Source organism: Lepus europaeus, chromosome 9 (assembly GCF_033115175.1).
Source record: "Lepus europaeus isolate LE1 chromosome 9, mLepTim1.pri, whole genome shotgun sequence".
In the NCBI taxonomy this organism is placed as follows: Eukaryota; Metazoa; Chordata; class Mammalia; order Lagomorpha; family Leporidae; genus Lepus; species Lepus europaeus.
In genome coordinates, this window is record NC_084835.1 from 58,775,273 (window position 1) to 58,793,555 (window position 18,283).

At 50.2% G+C, this 18,283-nt stretch overlaps 1 protein-coding gene across 1 annotated transcript in view; it reads right to left on the reverse strand.

Annotated features, from left to right (window-relative positions):
• Positions 1-18,283, reverse strand: part of RAB31 (RAB31, member RAS oncogene family) — a 128,798-nt gene that overhangs the window by 62,150 nt on the left and 48,365 nt on the right. The window contains exon 2 of the mRNA XM_062201356.1: positions 5,476-5,555. Within this exon, the coding sequence (XP_062057340.1) occupies positions 5,476-5,555 (80 nt within the window). The remainder of the gene's footprint in view (positions 1-5,475; positions 5,556-18,283) is intronic.

Here is an 18,283-nt window from a genome sequence, read left to right on the forward strand (position 1 = left end):
GAGACCCCTCACAGACTCCCATATACACACATATAGACCACACACACACAGACACACACACACACCAGTTCACACACAGAGGTCCATACACAGAGGCCTGTAGACCTGTACACACAGATGCACATGGAGACTCACATACACACACAGACCTCCCCCTCGTCTCCATATTCTTGCCGCTAAAAAGGTGATCTGTATTTGCAATGGGGACCGTGACACTCTGCTCCTCTGGTGGGCTGCCGTTTTTAGTCTTCACAGGACCTTAGATCCCAAGACCCTTGGACATTTTCTTCATACAGAATTCCTTCCAGGGGGCCAGCGCCACGGCGCAGTAGGTTAATCCTCCGCCTGTGGCGCCGGCATCCCATATGGGCACCAGTTCTAGTCCCGGTTGCTCCTCTTCCAGTCCCGCTCTCTGCTGTGGCCCAGGAAGGCAGTGGAGGATGGCCCAAGCGCTTGGGCCCCTGCACCCGTGTGGGAAACTAGGAAGAAACACCTGGCTCCCGGCTTCAGATCGGCACAGCTCCAGCCGTTGCAGCCATTTGGGGTTGAACCAAAGGAAGGAAGACCTTTCTCTCTGTCTCTCCTTCTCACTGTCTGTAACTCTACCTCTCAAATAAATAAATAAAATCTAAAAAAAATTAATAATTCCTGCCAGAGCAGAGGGCATGCTGGCAACACGGAACCCACTTCATGATCTGGGGAAAACTCAGTCTGGTGGAGAACAACACGGCCTCCTTGAAGGGTTAAAACAGGGAGACACACACGTGCACACACACATGCAAGCACCACACAGCACGTACACACACATGCACACACACCATGTTCCAGACGTCAGCACAATCCATTTGCACAGCAGAGCCAAGATATTCGCTGTGAGTCACAGAGGTGATAAGAGGGAACTCTTGTGCTGTTGAAACAATGGTGCTCTATAGCCTCTGGCCTTCTCCCAGGGCTGGCGTGCTTCCAGGTGGGAGCACAAGGCGCGCTCCGAGCCAGCGTGGCCTCACCTGCATTGAGTCCCAAGTTGGGTGTGTGCTGGGTGTGCGAGCCTAAGCCAGTCACTGACCGCTCGGTCCCTTGGGGAGGTGACAGGGTAAGGTGAAGAAAGTACTTGGGCCGGGACACGAAGGGAAATGTCTAGAGACCAGGTAGGACAGATCAATGAGTGATGCAGGGTGGGAGGAGGGGTGGGGTCAGTGAGTCAGGAGGGCCAGAAGCTGAGAGAACCCGGCCCAGCTGCAGAGGCTCGGCCCCAGCTGGCTACTTGCGCATGGCCACATGTACTGTGCGCACCAACGCCACTGATTTCTCGAGTCCGTTACATAAACAGCTCCTGCTTGCTCACTACTGGCTCACAACGCCACGAGGGCTACACCCAGCTAAGGCAGACTTCCGGCCCCTGGAATCCACCGGCTTTGGGATAAGCACTCAGGCTTTTTGAAAATATTCCACTGATGCTGTCTTCTAGAAAGCTGCGTGTCTCAGTTGGAACGTGTTTCTCCTAGGCTTATTTTTCTGAAACCGGGGTTGGAGACAGGTTCTTTTTAAAGATTTATTTATTTATTTGAAAGCCAGAGTTACGGGGGCGGGGGTAGGGGAGACAGAGAACTTCCATCTGCTGGTTCACTTCCCAAATGGCCACACTGGCCAGAGCTGGGCTGATCTGAAGCCAGGAACCTGGAGCTTCTGGAAACGTGTTCTTAATATTCCAGAGAAGCTCAGAGAGACTTAAAATTGGGAAACTCAACTACCTCGGATACGCAGGAAATGAGCAGCTAAGCTTAACACTGCCCAGGGGAGAGGGCAGGAACGAAGCTCAGTGGCATACAGCATAATTCTGTAGTCGTTCCAGACTGGGTCTACGGGAGCTGGCATCGCTGGTTCATGTCCCGGCTGCTCCACTTCCGATCCAGCTCCTTGCTAACAGCCTGGAAAAGCAGCGGAAAATGGCCCAAGTGTTTGGATGCCCATCACTCACGTGGGAGACCCAGACGAAACTCCTGGCTCCTGGCTCCTGGCACTGGCCTAGCCTCGCCCAGGCCATTGCAGCCATTTAGAGAGGGAACCTGTGGATGGAAAATCTCTCTCCCTCTCTCTTTTTTCTCTTACTCCCTCTCTCTCTCTCTCTCTCTCTCTCTCACTCTCACTCTCTCTCTCTCTCCATAACTCTGCCTTTCAAATAAATAAAATTTTTAAAAGTACAATAAAAATAACCTAAAGAAATAATCATGGGGCCGGTACAGCAGGTAAAACCGCCATTTGCAACACTGACATCCCATGTGGGTGCAGGTTTGTGTTCCAGCTGCTCCATTTCTGATCCAGCCCCTTGCTAGTGGCCTGAGAAAGCAGCTGAAGATGGTACAAGTGTTTAGGCCCTGCCACCCACACGGGAGACCTGGATGAAGCTCCTGGCTCGCAGCTTCAGCCTCATCCAACGCTGGCCACTGCAGCCATCTGGGGAGTGAACCAGCAGATGGAAAATCTCTCTCTCTCCCTCTCCCTCTCCCTCTCCCTCTTTCCCTCTCTCTCCCATCCCCAACTCTGATGAAAGAAAAGAAGAAAAAAAGAAAAAAGAAATTGGGCCAAGGATTTATTTATGCCCAAGGATGTACATGTATTTATAAAAGGTAAAAAAAAAAAAATTAAACAACCTAGATACCTTAAATGGAAAATATAGCCATTAAAATCATTACTTTTAGCCGGCACCGCGGCTCAGTAGGCTAATCCTCCGCCTTGCGGCGCCGGCACACCAGGTTCTAGTCCCGGTTGGGGCACCGATCCTGTCCCGGTTGCCCCTCTTCCAGGCCAGCTCTCTGCTGTGGCCAGGGAGTGCAGTGGAGGATGGCCCAAGTCCTTGGGCCCTGCACCCCATGGGAGACCAGGATAAACACCTGGCTCTTGCCATCGGAACAGCGCGGTGTGCCGGCCGCAGCACGCCTACCGCGGCGGCCATTGGAGGGTGAACCAACGGCAAAAAGGAAGACCTTTCTCTCTGTCTCTCTCTCTACTGTCCACTCTGCCTGTCAAAAATAAAAAAATAAAATAAAAAAAATCATTACTTTTAAAGAGCATTTAGGGGCTGGTGTTGTGGTGTAGCAGGTAAAGCTGCTGAGATGTGAGCATCCCATATGGGCGCTGGTTTGAGTCCGCCTGCTCCACTTCTGATCCAGCTCCCTGCTAATGGCCTGGGAAAAGCAGCAGAGGATGATCAAGTATTTGGCACAATGTAGGAGAGCCGGATGAAGCTCCTGGCTCCTGGCTTTGGCCTGGCTCAGCCTTGGCCTTTGTGGCCATCTGGGGAGTGAACCACCAAATGAAAGCACTTACTCTTGCTCTCGCTCTCTCCCCCTGTGTCTCTGACTTTCAAATAAATAAATGAATCTTTAAAAAATCAACAGCATTTAATAGCATGAAATTTACAATATACTGTGATTTTCTTTTTTTTTTTTTTTTTTTTTTTTGACAGGCAGAATGGACAGTGAGAGAGAGAGAGAGAGAGAGAGAGAGAGACAGAGAGAAAGGTCTTCCTTTTCTGTTGGTTCACCCTCCAATGGCCACTGCGGCTGGCACATGGCGCTGATCCGAAGCCAGGAGCCAGGTGCTTCCTCCTGGTCTCCCGTGTGGGTGCAGGGCCCAAGCACTTGAGCCATCCTCCTCTGCACTCCCGGGCCACAAGCAGAGAGCTGGCCTGGAAGAGGGGCAACTGGGACAGAATCCGGCACCCCAAACTGGGTCTAGAACCCAGTGTGCCAGCGCCACAGGCGGAGGATTAGCCTATTGAGCCACAGCGCCAGCCTGTGATTTTCTTAAAATTTTACTTGTTTATTGATAGGCAGAGAGAGAGAACTCTCATCTGCTGGTTCATTCCCCAAATGCTCACAACGGCAGGGACTAGGCTGAAGTCAGAGCCAAGAGCCATGAACCCCAACTAGGTTTCCCACATAGGGGGCAAGAACTCAATTACTAGAGCCATCATTGCTGCCTCCTAGGGTCTGCATTCACAAGAAACAGAACTTGGGGGCTAGAGCAAGGAACTGAACCCAAACACTCCAATGTGGGACTCAGGCATCTTTTTTTTTTTTTTTTGACAGGCAGAGTTAGAGAGAGCGAGACGGAGAGAAAGGTCTTCCTTCCGTTGGTTCACCCCTCAAATGGCCGCTACAGCCGATGCGCTGCGCCAATCCAAAGCCAGGAGCCATGTGCTTCCTTTATTTGGAAGACAGAGAGCAAGAGAGAGAGAGAGAGAGAGAGAGAGAGAGAGAGAGGGAGATCTCCCATCTGCTGCTTCACTCCCCAGATGCCTGCAACAACAGGGGCTGGACCAGGTGGAAGCCACGAGCTGGAATTCAATCCAGGTCTCCCATGAGGATGGTGGGGACCCACCTACCTGCGCCATCCCCCGTTGCCTCCCAAAGTGCACATTAGCAGGGAGCTGGAATTGGCAGTGGAGCAGGGATTCAAACCCAAGCTCTCCAACACGGGATGTGGGCGACCCAAGCAGCATTTTAACTCCTACACCAAATGCCCGTCCCCCCTTGACACTTCTATGCGTTGGTCCTAATCTATGGTGTGAGTATCCAGTGACTTTTTATTTTTTAAAAAGTATGACAAAGAAATACATATGTGTGGTAAAATTTTTTGCAAAAATTTAGAAAGTAGGTGAAAGTCCTCCGTGATCAAGAACCGTACTTCACAGTAAATCACTCTCATGGGTTTTGCCCTTATTATCAAGAAACACAAAGTTAAAAACTAAACGAGAAAGAAGAAAGAATATCGTAGAAAGGATGAAAAGGACGTCCTCCATAAAGGTTGTAACCACAGGCCGACACGGCACTGAAGTCACCACTCGGGATGCCCACATTCCACACTGGAGGGCCTGGTTCAAGTCCCAGCTCTTAAACTTTTCATCCAGCTTCCTGCTAAATGTGCACCCTGGGGAGGCAGCAGGTGTTCGCTCCAGTTACTTGGGTCCAAATCCCCCATGTGGGAGGCCCAGACTGAGTTCCAGGCTCCTGGCTTCGATCTGGCCCGGGCATTTAGGAAGTGAACCAGAAGATGTAAGACCTCCATTTGCTCTGTCTCAGTCTCAGTCTCTGTCTCTCACTCTCTCTCCTTGTCTGTCATTCGAATAAAATGAAAACAAAACCATGCCTGTGACACAAGTTGCCTATACTGACAGGCAACTTAAGGCAGAGACATGGCGGGGGTGGGGGGGTCTGCCCTCTGTATCATTTTCCCTCCAGAAACACAGCCGGCGTGACTTGCAGGACAATGCTCTTGAGACCAGGGAAGTGGCCTTAGGCTGCAGCGTGAAGAAGGGACAGCAGCCTGGACACAGGGCTTGGAAAACCCTAGATCCCTGTGGGGCTTCGCTTGAGGTGGGATGGATGTGCACTCTCTGGGATGAAACTGTGGCCCTGCAGAAGGCTCCGGCACAGCCCCAGGGACCTCCCCTAGCGCCCTGAAGGAACTTACCCGATGGTAGGGCTGATGTTGTGGTCAAAGTGATCCTGCACAAAGCGACACACGATGCTCGATTTCCCAACCCCGGTGTCCTAGAAAAGAAGGCAGACACAGTGAGGTCTCGGAGCTGGCCAAAGCCCCGCCATGGAGGCCACGAGGGCTCCTCCTGGCTGCACCCCACGTCACAGTGCCCATCCCAGACCCGGCGCTTCTGCTTCTGACCCAGCTGCCTCCTGACTCACCTGGGAATACAACAGAGGGTGGCTCAAGTACTTGGGTCCCTGCCACTCATGTGAGACACCTGGATGCAACGTTGGGCTCTTGGCTTCAGCCTGGCCCAGCCCTGGCTATTGCATTTGGAGAGTGAACCAACAGATGGAAGGTTTGTTCTCTCTTTCTCTCCCCCCTCCTTTGTCTCTGTCACTTTTTCAAATAAATCAATAAATAAATCTTGTAAACAATAATTAGCCTTGAACAAGCATGTTCACAATACATGTATTTCTCAAAATTTAGATATTTGGGGAAGGGCTAAGGGAAGAAGTAGGCTCATATACCACACTGTGTTGTAGAAACAGAATCGGTTTTGCTCCAAACTTTATTAGCAGCCAAAAAATAGCACAATGTATTTCTCTAGGTGTCACCCAACCAGATCTATGAATTTTAATTTCAACATCTCCCACATGCTCTCTTCAGAACCTGATGGTTGGACAATAACCTCTGGTTTCACTTAGATAAAGGTCCTCTCAGACATTTCTCCCCTTAACACTGACTGGGACAAGGGTCCAGTTACACACGGGAAACTGAATATATGGGCTTATATCCACTCCCTTCCAAAACCCTTATATGATGAATTAAGAGGGGCCGGCATTCTGGTGCAGCAGCTTAAGCTGCATCCTGTAACACAGGTATCCCACATCAAAGCACCAGTTCAAGTCTCGTCTGCTCCATTTCCAATCCAGCTCCCTGCTAATGTGCTTGGGAAAGCAGCGCGTCATGTCCCAAGTACCTGGGCCCCTGCCATCCATGTGGAAGACCCAGACAGAGTTCCAGGTTCCTGGCTTCAACCTGGACCACCCCAGGTTGCTGTGACCAACTCAGGAGTGAATCGAAGATCTCTGTCAGTCTGCCTTTCAAATAAATAAACCTTTTTAAAAAAATGGTTTAAAAAAAAAAAAAGACACAAATTCACAAGGTCAAAGAGACAGAAAAGACACCTCAGACAAGTGATAGCAACGAAATCCAGGAGGACACACAGTGCCTGGCACAGCAGCAGCTGAAACCCCAGTGCCAACAGGGAGGGCAGCCAACACACAGCAAGTCAGCTCCCACCTGGGCACCCCGGAAACAGCAAGAACTGGGGGGGCAGGGCTAACAGGACCAGCTGAAAGGCCACATGAAGACTGATCTGGGAACCCCTGGTCACAGCTCCCGCAAATTCCAGGACACCTGCATAGCACAGGGGCTGGGCTTCAGGACATCAGGCACGGCTAAGGGAGAGGCTGGGTGCCGCTCACTCAGCCCAGGCAGAAGCACCCAGTTCCTCCCTGGGAAGGAGAACAAAGAGCCTCACGGAGCCTGATGAGGGTGGTCCAAAAAGCTCATGGAAGAAGCAATTAAGAGGTCAGTTTGTTTTGATGCAGAAAATGTTGAAATCCATACAGAGTTTCTTCCTTTTATTCACTTCCCATGAATTTTTGAAGACTTCCCCACCCCTCCCATGCATGGATAAGTACACACTTATCAAAATCTGTTGCACCGAAATAAACACCTTGCAATCCCATTTGTCCATGACCTGTTGGAGGGACCTCATGTTTGGGGACCCCCAGTGAAAGGTCCCACATGTAGCAGCCGGAGAGCCCCAGGGCGCACACAGCATCCAATGTGCATTTTAATCTTAAAACTAAGCACTCAGGTGAGAAAACGCCGGACATCAACAGCACAGGAACAAAAGAGCAGGCTGCTGTTTTCAGAGATCCCTCGGAGACCAGGACCCAACCTCTTAGAAATCGAAAATCCGGTGGTAGAAATTAAAAATTCAAAAGAGGAGTGCGAAGAGAAGCCGGGAAATTGCCCACACGGCAGAACAAGGCAGAGCAATGCCCCGTTCTCGACAGCTGAGAGCTGTGCTCCTGCACAGCGGTGACACTGGAGATGAACGAGGCAAAGACTTGAGCTACGCAGCACACCATGCTCGGTGTGTTCTCATCGCAAAGAACCACAGAGACGCTTCGCGATCTATAAGCTAAAGGGAACCCAGGCACACTGATACTTAAGGAGAGAAGGAAGAAACGGCGATGGGGTTCTCTTACGTGGGGGTGTAAACTTCAAAGGCCAGAAGATCAAGGAGAAGATGCTGAAACTCAGAGCAATACGTTTTTCTACAGATACTGAAATATGAAGAGATGTGCAATACCCACAGGGCATCCAGATCAGCTGCACGTCCCTCGCTCCCATGCTTGGGGGACAAACCAAGGGCGTGGGGAGCCTTGGCGCGGGCCACAACCCAGGACTCGCCCCCCCGCACACAGTGGCCGGCCCCGACTCCAGCTCCCCAGCTCCGAGCCCTCACAAAACACTGCCCCAAGCTGCTACCTGCGGCATGCCAATCGATGCATGGAGTTCAAAGAGGTGAGGGCAGAATTAAACCGCTGCTCTCAGGGTCCGATCGATGCCACTGCCACTTCCGAGCTCATGTTCACGCGCCACCCCGCCAGCCACGGCGCCGTTCTTTTTATCTCAGTGGCTTTTAAGCCCCGCTGTGGACGAGCAGACCCTCGCCGTCCTCTTGTCTGTGCCAACTCCAAGAAATGAGAAGCTGAGCAGCTCTATCAGCTGCCCTGCCCCTGCAGAGACGGAAAATGTCCCCTGCCAGCAGCAGCCTGCAGCTCACTCTCTAATTCTCTTTATTGCACTTTATGAACTCTCCTTCTCGGCGCTCGTGCACTCATCCTGCAATCACCCGAGCGCTCACCAATGCCACCTTCCCCATGCCCACAGCAGGCCAGACCCCACTGATGGGGCGCTATGGGCCCCCCTCCTGGCTGGGGTTGGTTAGGACCACAGGGCAAGGCAGAGCGGGGCTGTGCCATCTGCAGTGAACCCAGGCACCCAGAGCTCAGGTGCCAGCTCCTCACCTTGCCAGCTTTGTTCCTCTGTTGGCCTCCTTGGTATGCTTTCGGCTGAAGTCCAGGCTAACCCTACGTCTGAGCTAAGAATCGCTCCTCTGAAATGCCATGAGCTCTTCCCAACCACAGGCCCTCGCTCGCAAAGTCCTCGGGCAGGGGCACCCAGGCTCTGGCCCACAGCGCACCTTCTCCCTTGGGGCACTGCTCTGGGAAGTGCGTTTGGAGTCTGTCCATTTACTGTACCCACGGGACCAGCTGCACACTACGGACCCCAAGCTGCAAAGTAACTCAGAGGAGCCAGCCTGCAACAGCAACTCTCAAAAAGCCCTCAAAAGGCCACCTTGCAACCATTCAGCCCCACTCCTTGCCACCTAAAAATGGCTCAAGCTCAAAGGCCAGGCTGCTTGTCTGAACAGGCAGAGCAGCAAGCCTGCTCAAATTCAGATTGTTTAGTCAAATGTACTCTATTCCTCTCTCTCTCTCTCTCTCTCTCTCTCTCTCTCTCTCGCTCCCTCTCCCTCTTCCTCTCCCTCTCCCTCTCTCTCTCTCTGCTTTTTAACAATTTTACTCCCAGTATTTCTCTCTTCTACATTTGGTAGGAAAGAAATAAAAGGACAAAAGAACAGGGGAAGCTTGGCTTGTCTCAGAAAAGGAAACGTTTTTAACATAGAACCAAATAATCCTTGCTGGCCAGTGGCCTTGGGACAGCTGGTACTTTGGGCTGCTCTTTGGAGCTGGAACCTCCTGCTCCAGGATGCCTGCTGTACCGCAGCTGGCCACCAGGGGAGGCCCGTGCACGGCCGGCTGTCTAGGAGGCCCTCAGCACCCACATGGCCTTTCCTGCTGCAACCCACTGAACCTGGAACGCCAGAAACAACCAGGCTGTGACAAACGCGCAAGCAGGAAGGCACTCAGTGAGCCACGACTGTCACATGTGAAGACAGAGGTGGGAAGCAGGGAGGAAAATAAGGCTTCTGAAGAGAGAGGTTATTAGGAAAGTCAAGAGAAGAGGGTCCAGCTGCCCACTGTTTTTAAAAAGGCTACATATTCTTAATAGATGAACAGTGATTTTTCCATTTTACAAGACTAAGATGGGGCTGGTGCTGTGGCATAGCAGGTAAAGCCTCCACCTGCAGTGCCGGCATCCCATATGGGTGCCAGTTCAAGACCCGGCTGCCCCACTTCTGATCCAGCTCTCTGCTATGGCCTGGGAAAGCAGTACAAGATGGCTCAAGTGCTTGGGCCCCTGCACCCATGTGGGAGACCTGGAAGAAGCTCCTGGCTCCTGGCTTTGGATCGGCGCAGCTCCGGCTGTTGCAGCCAATTGGGGAGTGAACCAGCGGATAGAAGACCTGTCTCTGTCTCTGTCTCTCTCTGCCTCTGCCTCTGCCTCTCCTTCTCTCTGTGTGTAACTCTGTCTTTCAAATATATAAAAAAAAATCTTTTTAAAAAAACAGTCCAACTCCTCGAAGTCACAAGGGACACTCTGATTGCTGCTGTCCAGCTCCTTCTCGCACAGTGAGGTTACTGGGGGCAGCCTCAGCTGTTCTGAGATGCAGCTGCTGTCTGGTGGTGGTAAAGCTGTGGCCGGGGGGGAGCATGAGAATACACCAGCTGATTCCACAAGCCGGCCATGAAGTTCCACCACGTCCTTCAGGTGGCACTGTTACAAGGTGACTTCAGAGAGCTCACAGCAAACTGAACTAAAGGATAAGCTTACTTTGCTGCAAAATTCTTGAAATCCATGAATAGTTTGTTCATCATACACACTGGGTTTTTTTTTTTTTTTAGATTTATGTATGTATTTGAAAGGCAGCGTTACAGAGAGGCAAAGGCAGAGCGAGAGTGAGTGCAAGAGCAAGAGTGAGAGCGAGAGCGAGAGAGAGGTCTTCTATCTGCTTGTTCACTCCCCAACTGGCTGCAGTGGCCAGAGCTGCGCTGATCCGAAGCCGGGAGCCAAGAGCTTCCTCTGAGTCTCCCACGTGGGTGCAGGGGCCCAAGGACTTGAGCCATCTTCTACTGCTTTCCCAGGCCAGAGCAGAGAGCTGGATCAGAAGTGGAGCAGCCGGGACTCAAACCAGCGCCTATGGGATGTCAGCACTGCAGGCAGTGGCTTTACCCATGACGCCACAGCATCAGCCCCACACTGTTCTTAAGATCCTTGCTACATACTGAGGCATGGCAGTTGGTTCCATCCACTTTTTGGGAAATGGATCCCTTATGATATTCCTCCCACACACATTATTACTTACAGTCTGTCATACAATTCTCTGAGGACAGCCACTTACTCTGGGATACCGATCTCTGCTGTGTGCACTGTCACATTTATTAATCACATCTAAACCTACAACGACGAAATTGAGGACCACAAACTTTTGGCTGCCATCACATAAAGCTCCAGACACCACCACGCTGTGGGAAAGCAAACTAACAGTCACGATTCACACCAGGACCGCTGCAACGACCTTCAAGCTTCCTTCTCCTGGAGATAAAGAACGGTGACTCCTGGGCAAATGCCACTTCTGCACCATGCTCTCACAGCAGACATCACTAATCAACTGAAGACCTGTTATTTTATAGAATATGAGAAAAGGGGCTTCAAAGTCTTTCCAAGCCAGCTCTGCAGGAAGGCACTGTGCCTCGATTGAGGTGGGTTGCCCTCTGGGGCCACTCTATCCCAGGTCACCACACTCCTGCTCACTCCTGCACTCCAAACTCACCAAAGCATCTTCAGAAATCTTAACAGAAATCTGTGGACCTTCAGAAATCTTTCCAGAGGCAAGTTATTTAGAAGACTAATGAACAATATTCATGCTTTCTAGCATTAGAAATCAGCCTGCCTCTTATGGAAAGGAAATTTGATTCCTAGGGATATAGTTAAAAGAAGAAAAGAACTGGCCTGCGCCATGGCTCACTAGGCTAATCCTCTGCCTGAGGCGCCGGCACCCCGGGTTCTAGTCCCGGTGGGGGCACAGGATTCTGTCCCAGTTGCTCCTCTTCCTGTCCAGCTCTCTGCTGTGGCCCGGGAAGGCAGTGGAGGATGGCCCAAGTCCTTGGGCCCTGCACCCGCGTGGGAGACCAGGAGGAAGTACCTGGCTCCTGGCTTCGGATTAGTGCGGTGTGCCGGCCGCAGTGGCCATTAGGGGGTGAACCAACGGAAAAGGAAGACCTTTCTCTCTGTCCCTCTCTCTCACTGTCCACGCTGCCTGTCAAAAAAAAAAAAAAAAAAGAAAAGAAAAGAAAAAAGAAAAGAACTGAGCACAAAAAAGGCCACTGCAGTATAATTCATAAAAATGAGAAACAGCCTAAATACGTTACATAAGTTACAGCATATAAAGTGATTTTTAAAAAATTTTTCATTTCATTTGAATCAAAATGTTTTCAAGAAGCAGAATATGATTTTTCCATAATGTATAGATGCTTCTCAATCTATGAGGGGGTTATGTTGCATGCAATGAACTTAAGAAAAGTTGAAAATATTATGTTACAAATGCATTTAATATACCTAATCCAGCAAACAACCTAGCTCAGCGCCCCTTCCCCCCCCCCCCCCGAAATGTGCTCAACACTCACTTTGGCCTCTAGTTGGGCAAAGTTATTCAACACAAAGTCTACTTTACATGAAAGGGTTGAATATCCCAGGAAATTCACTCAATACCTATCCTGAAAGTGAAAACCAGAATGGCTGTGTGCAATGCTTTCAGACCATCTTCAAGTCTAAAAGCCCAAGTCCAGCCTTGTAAACTGGGCCCTTCTGTGTGCTGCAGGAACAATTCTGAGCATCATTTCAGGTCCCATCTGGTCATCCCAGCGTCTCCCTTGTCTCGGTATCACATGGTAAGGATTTGGGCATTTGTTTCATTCAGCCATCCATGTAGTAAAGTGTTTAGACTTTGAGCCTTACTTTTAAGTGTCTTAAGCTTTGAGAAGGCATTCAGTTAGGAAACACAGGGCTATGCAGGGCAATCAGAGCTCAGGAGCAGAAGGAAATGAAGTAAGGAGAGAAACAGGCAGAACTGTGGATGGTCAACTGTTTGGATCCTTCTGACACCAAAGGTGAGGGAAGCCAGAAGCATCAAACACCACCAACCAAGAGGAATAAAAGTGCCGTCCAGCTATGAAGGACACCCCCAGGCCCCACGCCACCCCTTCCCATCACGCAGATGGCCTTGTACAAAGACAACCATGGGCAATGGGAATGCACAGTCATTTGGGGCAGTACCACACATAGCCAGGGAGTCCCACTCTGGAGGAAAGAGAGGGAGAAATGCCCGGATTGTAGATGAGCAGATGAGGTCCCAGAGCCCGACCCTGCCTGGAGACAACCAGGGCTCAACCTTACAACCCCAGGTCCCAGCAACCCAGGCCCATCTCCAACAGCACCTGCTGCCCTTTCCAATGCCTGAAACCCTGGGTTCGCTCAGATCAGAAAGCGCCTGGAAGTGCTGCTGTCTACCCTTGTAGATTTCAGAGAAACCGCTCAGAAATGCAGCCCAAGTTCCGCAGGAACCCACAAGGCATTGTTTGAAAGCTTTGGCTACCAGGACGCCATTCAAGGGCTTCTGGAATTACAGACTTAACAGACCTGCTTGCCTCTGAGCCCCAAATATCCAGACGGCATGCACTGATCTGCATACATCCCAAGCGCTTCTTAGGAGACACATCCGTGAGCATGGAGCAGAAAAGGGCCCAGTGTTTAGTAATCGCAGTGATCCCTACCAAAAATAAAGAGCCACAGAAGCAGAAAACATCAAAGTCAAGTCCATTACTTGCCTGCTTTACTACCACACACTGTGCAGAGGTATCTCAGCCTCACACTGTGTTCTAGGCAAGGTTGGGCTAACAATGCAGGAAAAGTCAACTATGAACTCTTTACCGTTACATAGCAAGCCACACCACAAAAGCTGCCATAGTGGAGTGCCTGGGTCCAACTCCAGCTCCGCTTCCTGCTAATGCTTATCCAAGGAGGCCACAGATGATGATTCAAGTACTTGGGTCCCTGCTACCCCAGTGGGAGAACTGCACTAAGGTCCTAGCTCCTGGCTTCAGCTTTGCCCAGCCCCAGATGTTGTGGGCATTTAGGGAGTGAGCCAGTAGATGAAAGATCTTTCTTTCTCTCTTTCTCTCTCTCTCTCTCTCTCTCTCTTCCCCTTTCAAATAAAATGGGGGGAAAAAAAAAACACTGCCTGAGGAAAATAGAATAAATAAAAATCTTGCAGGCATTCCCAGAAACACGATGACCATTCTTTCATTTCTGGTTATTTTAAAGTATGTTAAAGTTGTGTGTTGCCAAAAATCACAAATGTTTTAAAATCCATTTACATAGTTATGGTTAGCTAGGAGGAATAAGTTCAAGAGATCTATATGAGGGGACTTCAAACTGCATGGAAATAAAACTAAAAGATAAGCTTACTTTGGTGGGAAAAAAAAAAAGGTGCAACCCGGCATAGTTAGCCATGAATTTAATGCAGGCCTCTACAGTGATGACCAGAGTTAACACCAATATATTGTATTCTTGAAAAATGCAGAGATAGCCATTGTTAAGTGTTCTCATCAAAAAGACAACTATGTGGGATACCACATTTTTATTTAGCTGGATTTAACCATTCAGAAGGTATAATGTCAAAGCAGTATGCTGCATAGGCTAAATACATGGTTTTGTCTGTCACTTTAATTTTTTTAACTTATAAGGAATAAACAGTCCATGTACAAAGGAGAACTAACTTATGATTATGACAGAAATGGACCATCTCATGTTCAAGAAAGTAAGCTCTGTCCTGAATCTGAGAGGCACCAGATTTCACTTTCTCTAGGTGCTACATAGCGAAAACACTGCTTATGGACTCAATGTTACACTTCTGAATAACGTTAGTGAATTTAAGTATTAAGATGAGTGTTCCAGGGGCCAGCACCACGGCGTAGTAGATTAAGCATCTGCCTGCAGTGCTGGCATCCCATATGGGCACCGGTTCAAGTCCTGGCTGCTCCACTTCTGATCCAGCTCTCTGCTAAGGCCTGGGAAAGCAGTAGAAGATGGCCCAAGTCCTTGGGCCTTTGCACCTGTGTGGGAGACCCGGAAGAAGCTCCTGGCTGCTGGCTTCTACTATTGTAAAAATTTAGGGAGTGAACCAGCAGATAGAAGATATCTCTCTCTCTCTCTCTCTCTCTCTGTCTCTGTCTCTCCCTCTCTCTGTCTGTAACTATGCTTCTCAAGTCAATAAATAAATCTTAAAAAAAAAAAAAGATGAATTTCCAGGGACCTGCATGAGCCCAGGCTAGAAATGTCCACAGTCCTCTACACAAAATAAAATCTAAGCCTAAACCCAGAGAATACAGTGCCATGTTTGAGATGCAAAAATTGACCAGGCAAAATGTGAAAGAAAAATAAGCAGAAATGTGGCATGGGAGAACACTGGGACACGCAGAGGGGAGAGGGGCTGAAGGGGACACAGACACCCAGGCCCATGGGCCTCTCCTCCTTCCATCCAAAGGGCAGGTCAGTCGGCACGGTTCACAGCTCCCACGGTCTGAAAGCTTGCTGGGATTGCCCAGGGCCCCGTATGTGACTAGTAAACTGAGAGAGGCAAGGCGGCTCCTCTCCCGAGCGCACCTGCGCACTGATTCAGCTGTCCACCCCAGGATGCAAGGATGGGCAGGAAAAGGTTACGTGCTGATTGCGACCCTTTACAAGCTAGGCCCCAGCTTCTAGGACGCAGAGTCGGCTGGCCCAGCTGGCGAGACTGCACTGGTCGGAAGGCAGCAGCTAACCCCTGTCCATTGGGCTGCTGATGGCTGTGTGCCAACAGGGCATCTGCTGGCTGGTCACCCATGGTCCCGCTGAAATAACCCCATCAATGCAGGATGACTATCTACACAGCACTCTCCAGTGAAGCCTCAATGTCCACTTAGAGCACTGCTCCCACAGGGAAACTTAATCTGATTTCACACTGAGGAATTCAACCCGTGTGAACCTGACACCCACGGCAGAAGTACAAGCTGAATGTCCCCAAGCCTGGAATGAGATCTTCGGTGAACCAATGGCCTGGTGCTACTGCCAAGACCACGATCTTTCAACAAGATCAAGGAGGAGGAAAAAAATCCACAGGGAAAAATTGCTGAGCTCTACTGGCCACATATAAAATGCCCCCGGCAGCACGTGAAGCGAGCTCTATGGTCAAGTCGGAGCTATTAGCTCTTCAAGTATTGCTTCTGCTCCACTAAATTCCTTCCATCCTTCTGGGACTCCAATTATGCCTGCATTAGACTCTTCCACCTTCTCTAGTATATCTTACATTTTTCCTTTATTTTTCCATCTCTCTGAGTTTTGGGTTTGGAGATTTTCTTTTGATCTATCTTCCAGTTCTTTCTATAGATGTTCCTAACATGGTGATAAACCCATTTGCTGACTTCCTAACATTAGTATATCTTTTCCATTGCATTTTTAATTTTATGGTTTTTCAATTCCTTGCCAAATATTTAAAATCTCATTTCTTTTTATTTCCTTGAACATATTAAACATTAAACACTCATACTTTGAAGTCCATGTCTGAAAACTCCATTATTTAGACCGTCTGTGGGCCTGCTGCATCATCTGTGAAAGGCGTTTGGTCAGTCTGGCTTGGCTCCCCTCTCTGTTCATGTCTGGCCAGCCCTTACCACCATCATTTCTTAAACTGACTTATTTTATTTACTCGAAAGGCAGAGTGACATACACACACACACACACACACAGAGATCTTCCATCCGTTGGTTCACTCCCCAGATGGCCACAATGGCCAGTGCTGGGCCAGGCCAAAGCCAGGAGCTGAAAGCTTCATCTGGGTCTCCCACATGGGTGGCAAGGGCCCAAACACTTGCACCATCCTCCATGGCCTTCCCAGGAGCATTGAGAGGGAGCTTAGGGGAAGCAGAGCAGCCAGGACGTAAGCTGGCACTCCGATGTGGGCTGCCAGCACTGCACCCCACTAAGCCACAATGCCTGTCCCAGCATCAACCTTTTAAAGAAAGAAGTTAGAGCAACTTGTCCAAGGACATGAGTCAAACGCGGACACCAACCCACGTCTTCCCAGACCCTCAAGTGAATGCTTTCAAAGAACAGAAGTGCCAGGACATCACCCACCCTAAGCAACTGAGCCGAGTAAGAAAACAGTTATGATGTTAAGAAGCAGTGTCCCTCTCTACTGCCACTAAATTCATTTGCCTCTCGGGATTCCAGAATTGTCAGATCTGGCAGAGTCCCAAGTCCAGCAGTCTCTGAGTCACCGGGCCCTCTGCCCTCAATGTTGGGCGGCATCTCCACCAGGCTGAGGACAAAGGAATGCCCTATAGCTGAGTTCTGGCAAAGTCAAGAGTCACCAACACCATCAGAGCCCAGGGACTCCTCTCTCCTAGCCCCAGCCCTGAAGACCCTCTCTTCCTGCCTTACTTCTCGGATAAGTTTAAGATACAGAAGATAATTTTTGAATGGGGAAGAAGAGCAAGTTCCATCACCCCTTCATTTCTGCCTTTCTTAGAATAGCCACTGCTGCCTGCTGGCATGTTCAGGGGGCGGCTTGTCCCCGCCGACAGACTGCCACTCAACAGTTTAGCCAATGAGCGCTAGACAGCATGACCTTAACCGTTCCAAAAAATTAGCACTAGTTTCTACTCACACCACGTCTTCTGCCAAAGGAAGCACCTGCTCCTTGGCCCCTCTCTTGCATCACAAGCTCCTGCGACTGGAGAAAGGGCCCACCTGACAAATGACAAATGACAGACATGGCTCCCCGCCTCTTAGAGGAAAAGCCACTGACTGGAGGATCTGGCTGAAGAAGGCACGGGGCTCCAGGCTTTGGCTTTTTATTGTTATGTCCTGTAACTTCTTACAAAATAATGTTCGCAGTTTCTGATCTGCAGATTAGCAAAAAACAAATGTTTATAAAACGATATTACTTGCAGAAGGCAGCCTCTAAAATAGCTCCCGATGACTCCTGCCTCCTGGTATTTGCTTCCCTTTGTGGCCCGGACCTAATGACTTGCTCCTTAAACAACCGAACGCAGCCAAAGTGACGGGTGTTGCTTCTGAGGTCAATGGATTCGACATTGCCGCTTGCCCCTCTCTCATGCTTGCTTTGTTGAAGCGAGGCCTCACTGCACGTCAGCAACAGGCTACCAGGAGCTTCTTCCTATAGACAACCTTGGGGCGGCTTGGAAGCAGCCCCCGCCTCAGTTCCCTCGAGAGATGACCGCGGCCCCAGCTCATCCTGAGCCTGAGGACTGAGTCAGGCCCGGGATTCCTGAGCCCCCAAAACTGTGGGGTACCTTGTTACACAGCCACAGGTAATCAAGACAGATGTAATGGGCAGCATTTACCGATTCCATCTGAGTCCGTGCCACAACCCTAACGAAGAAGGATTATGCCCATTTTGCAGATAAGAAGGTAAGGGCGGGGGCCGGCACTGTGGCTCACTTGGTTAATCCTCCGCCTGCAGCATTGGCATCCCATATGGGCACCAGGTTCTAGTCCTGGCTGCTCCTCTTCCAGTCCAGCTCTCTGCTGTGGCCCAGGAGGGCAGTGGAGGATGGCCCAGGTGCTTGGGCCCCTGCACCTGCATGGGAGACCAGGGAGAAGCACCTGGCTCCTGGCTTCGGGTCAGCACAGCACCAGCTGTTGCGGCCATTTGGGGAGTGAACCAATGGAAGGAAGATCTTTCTCT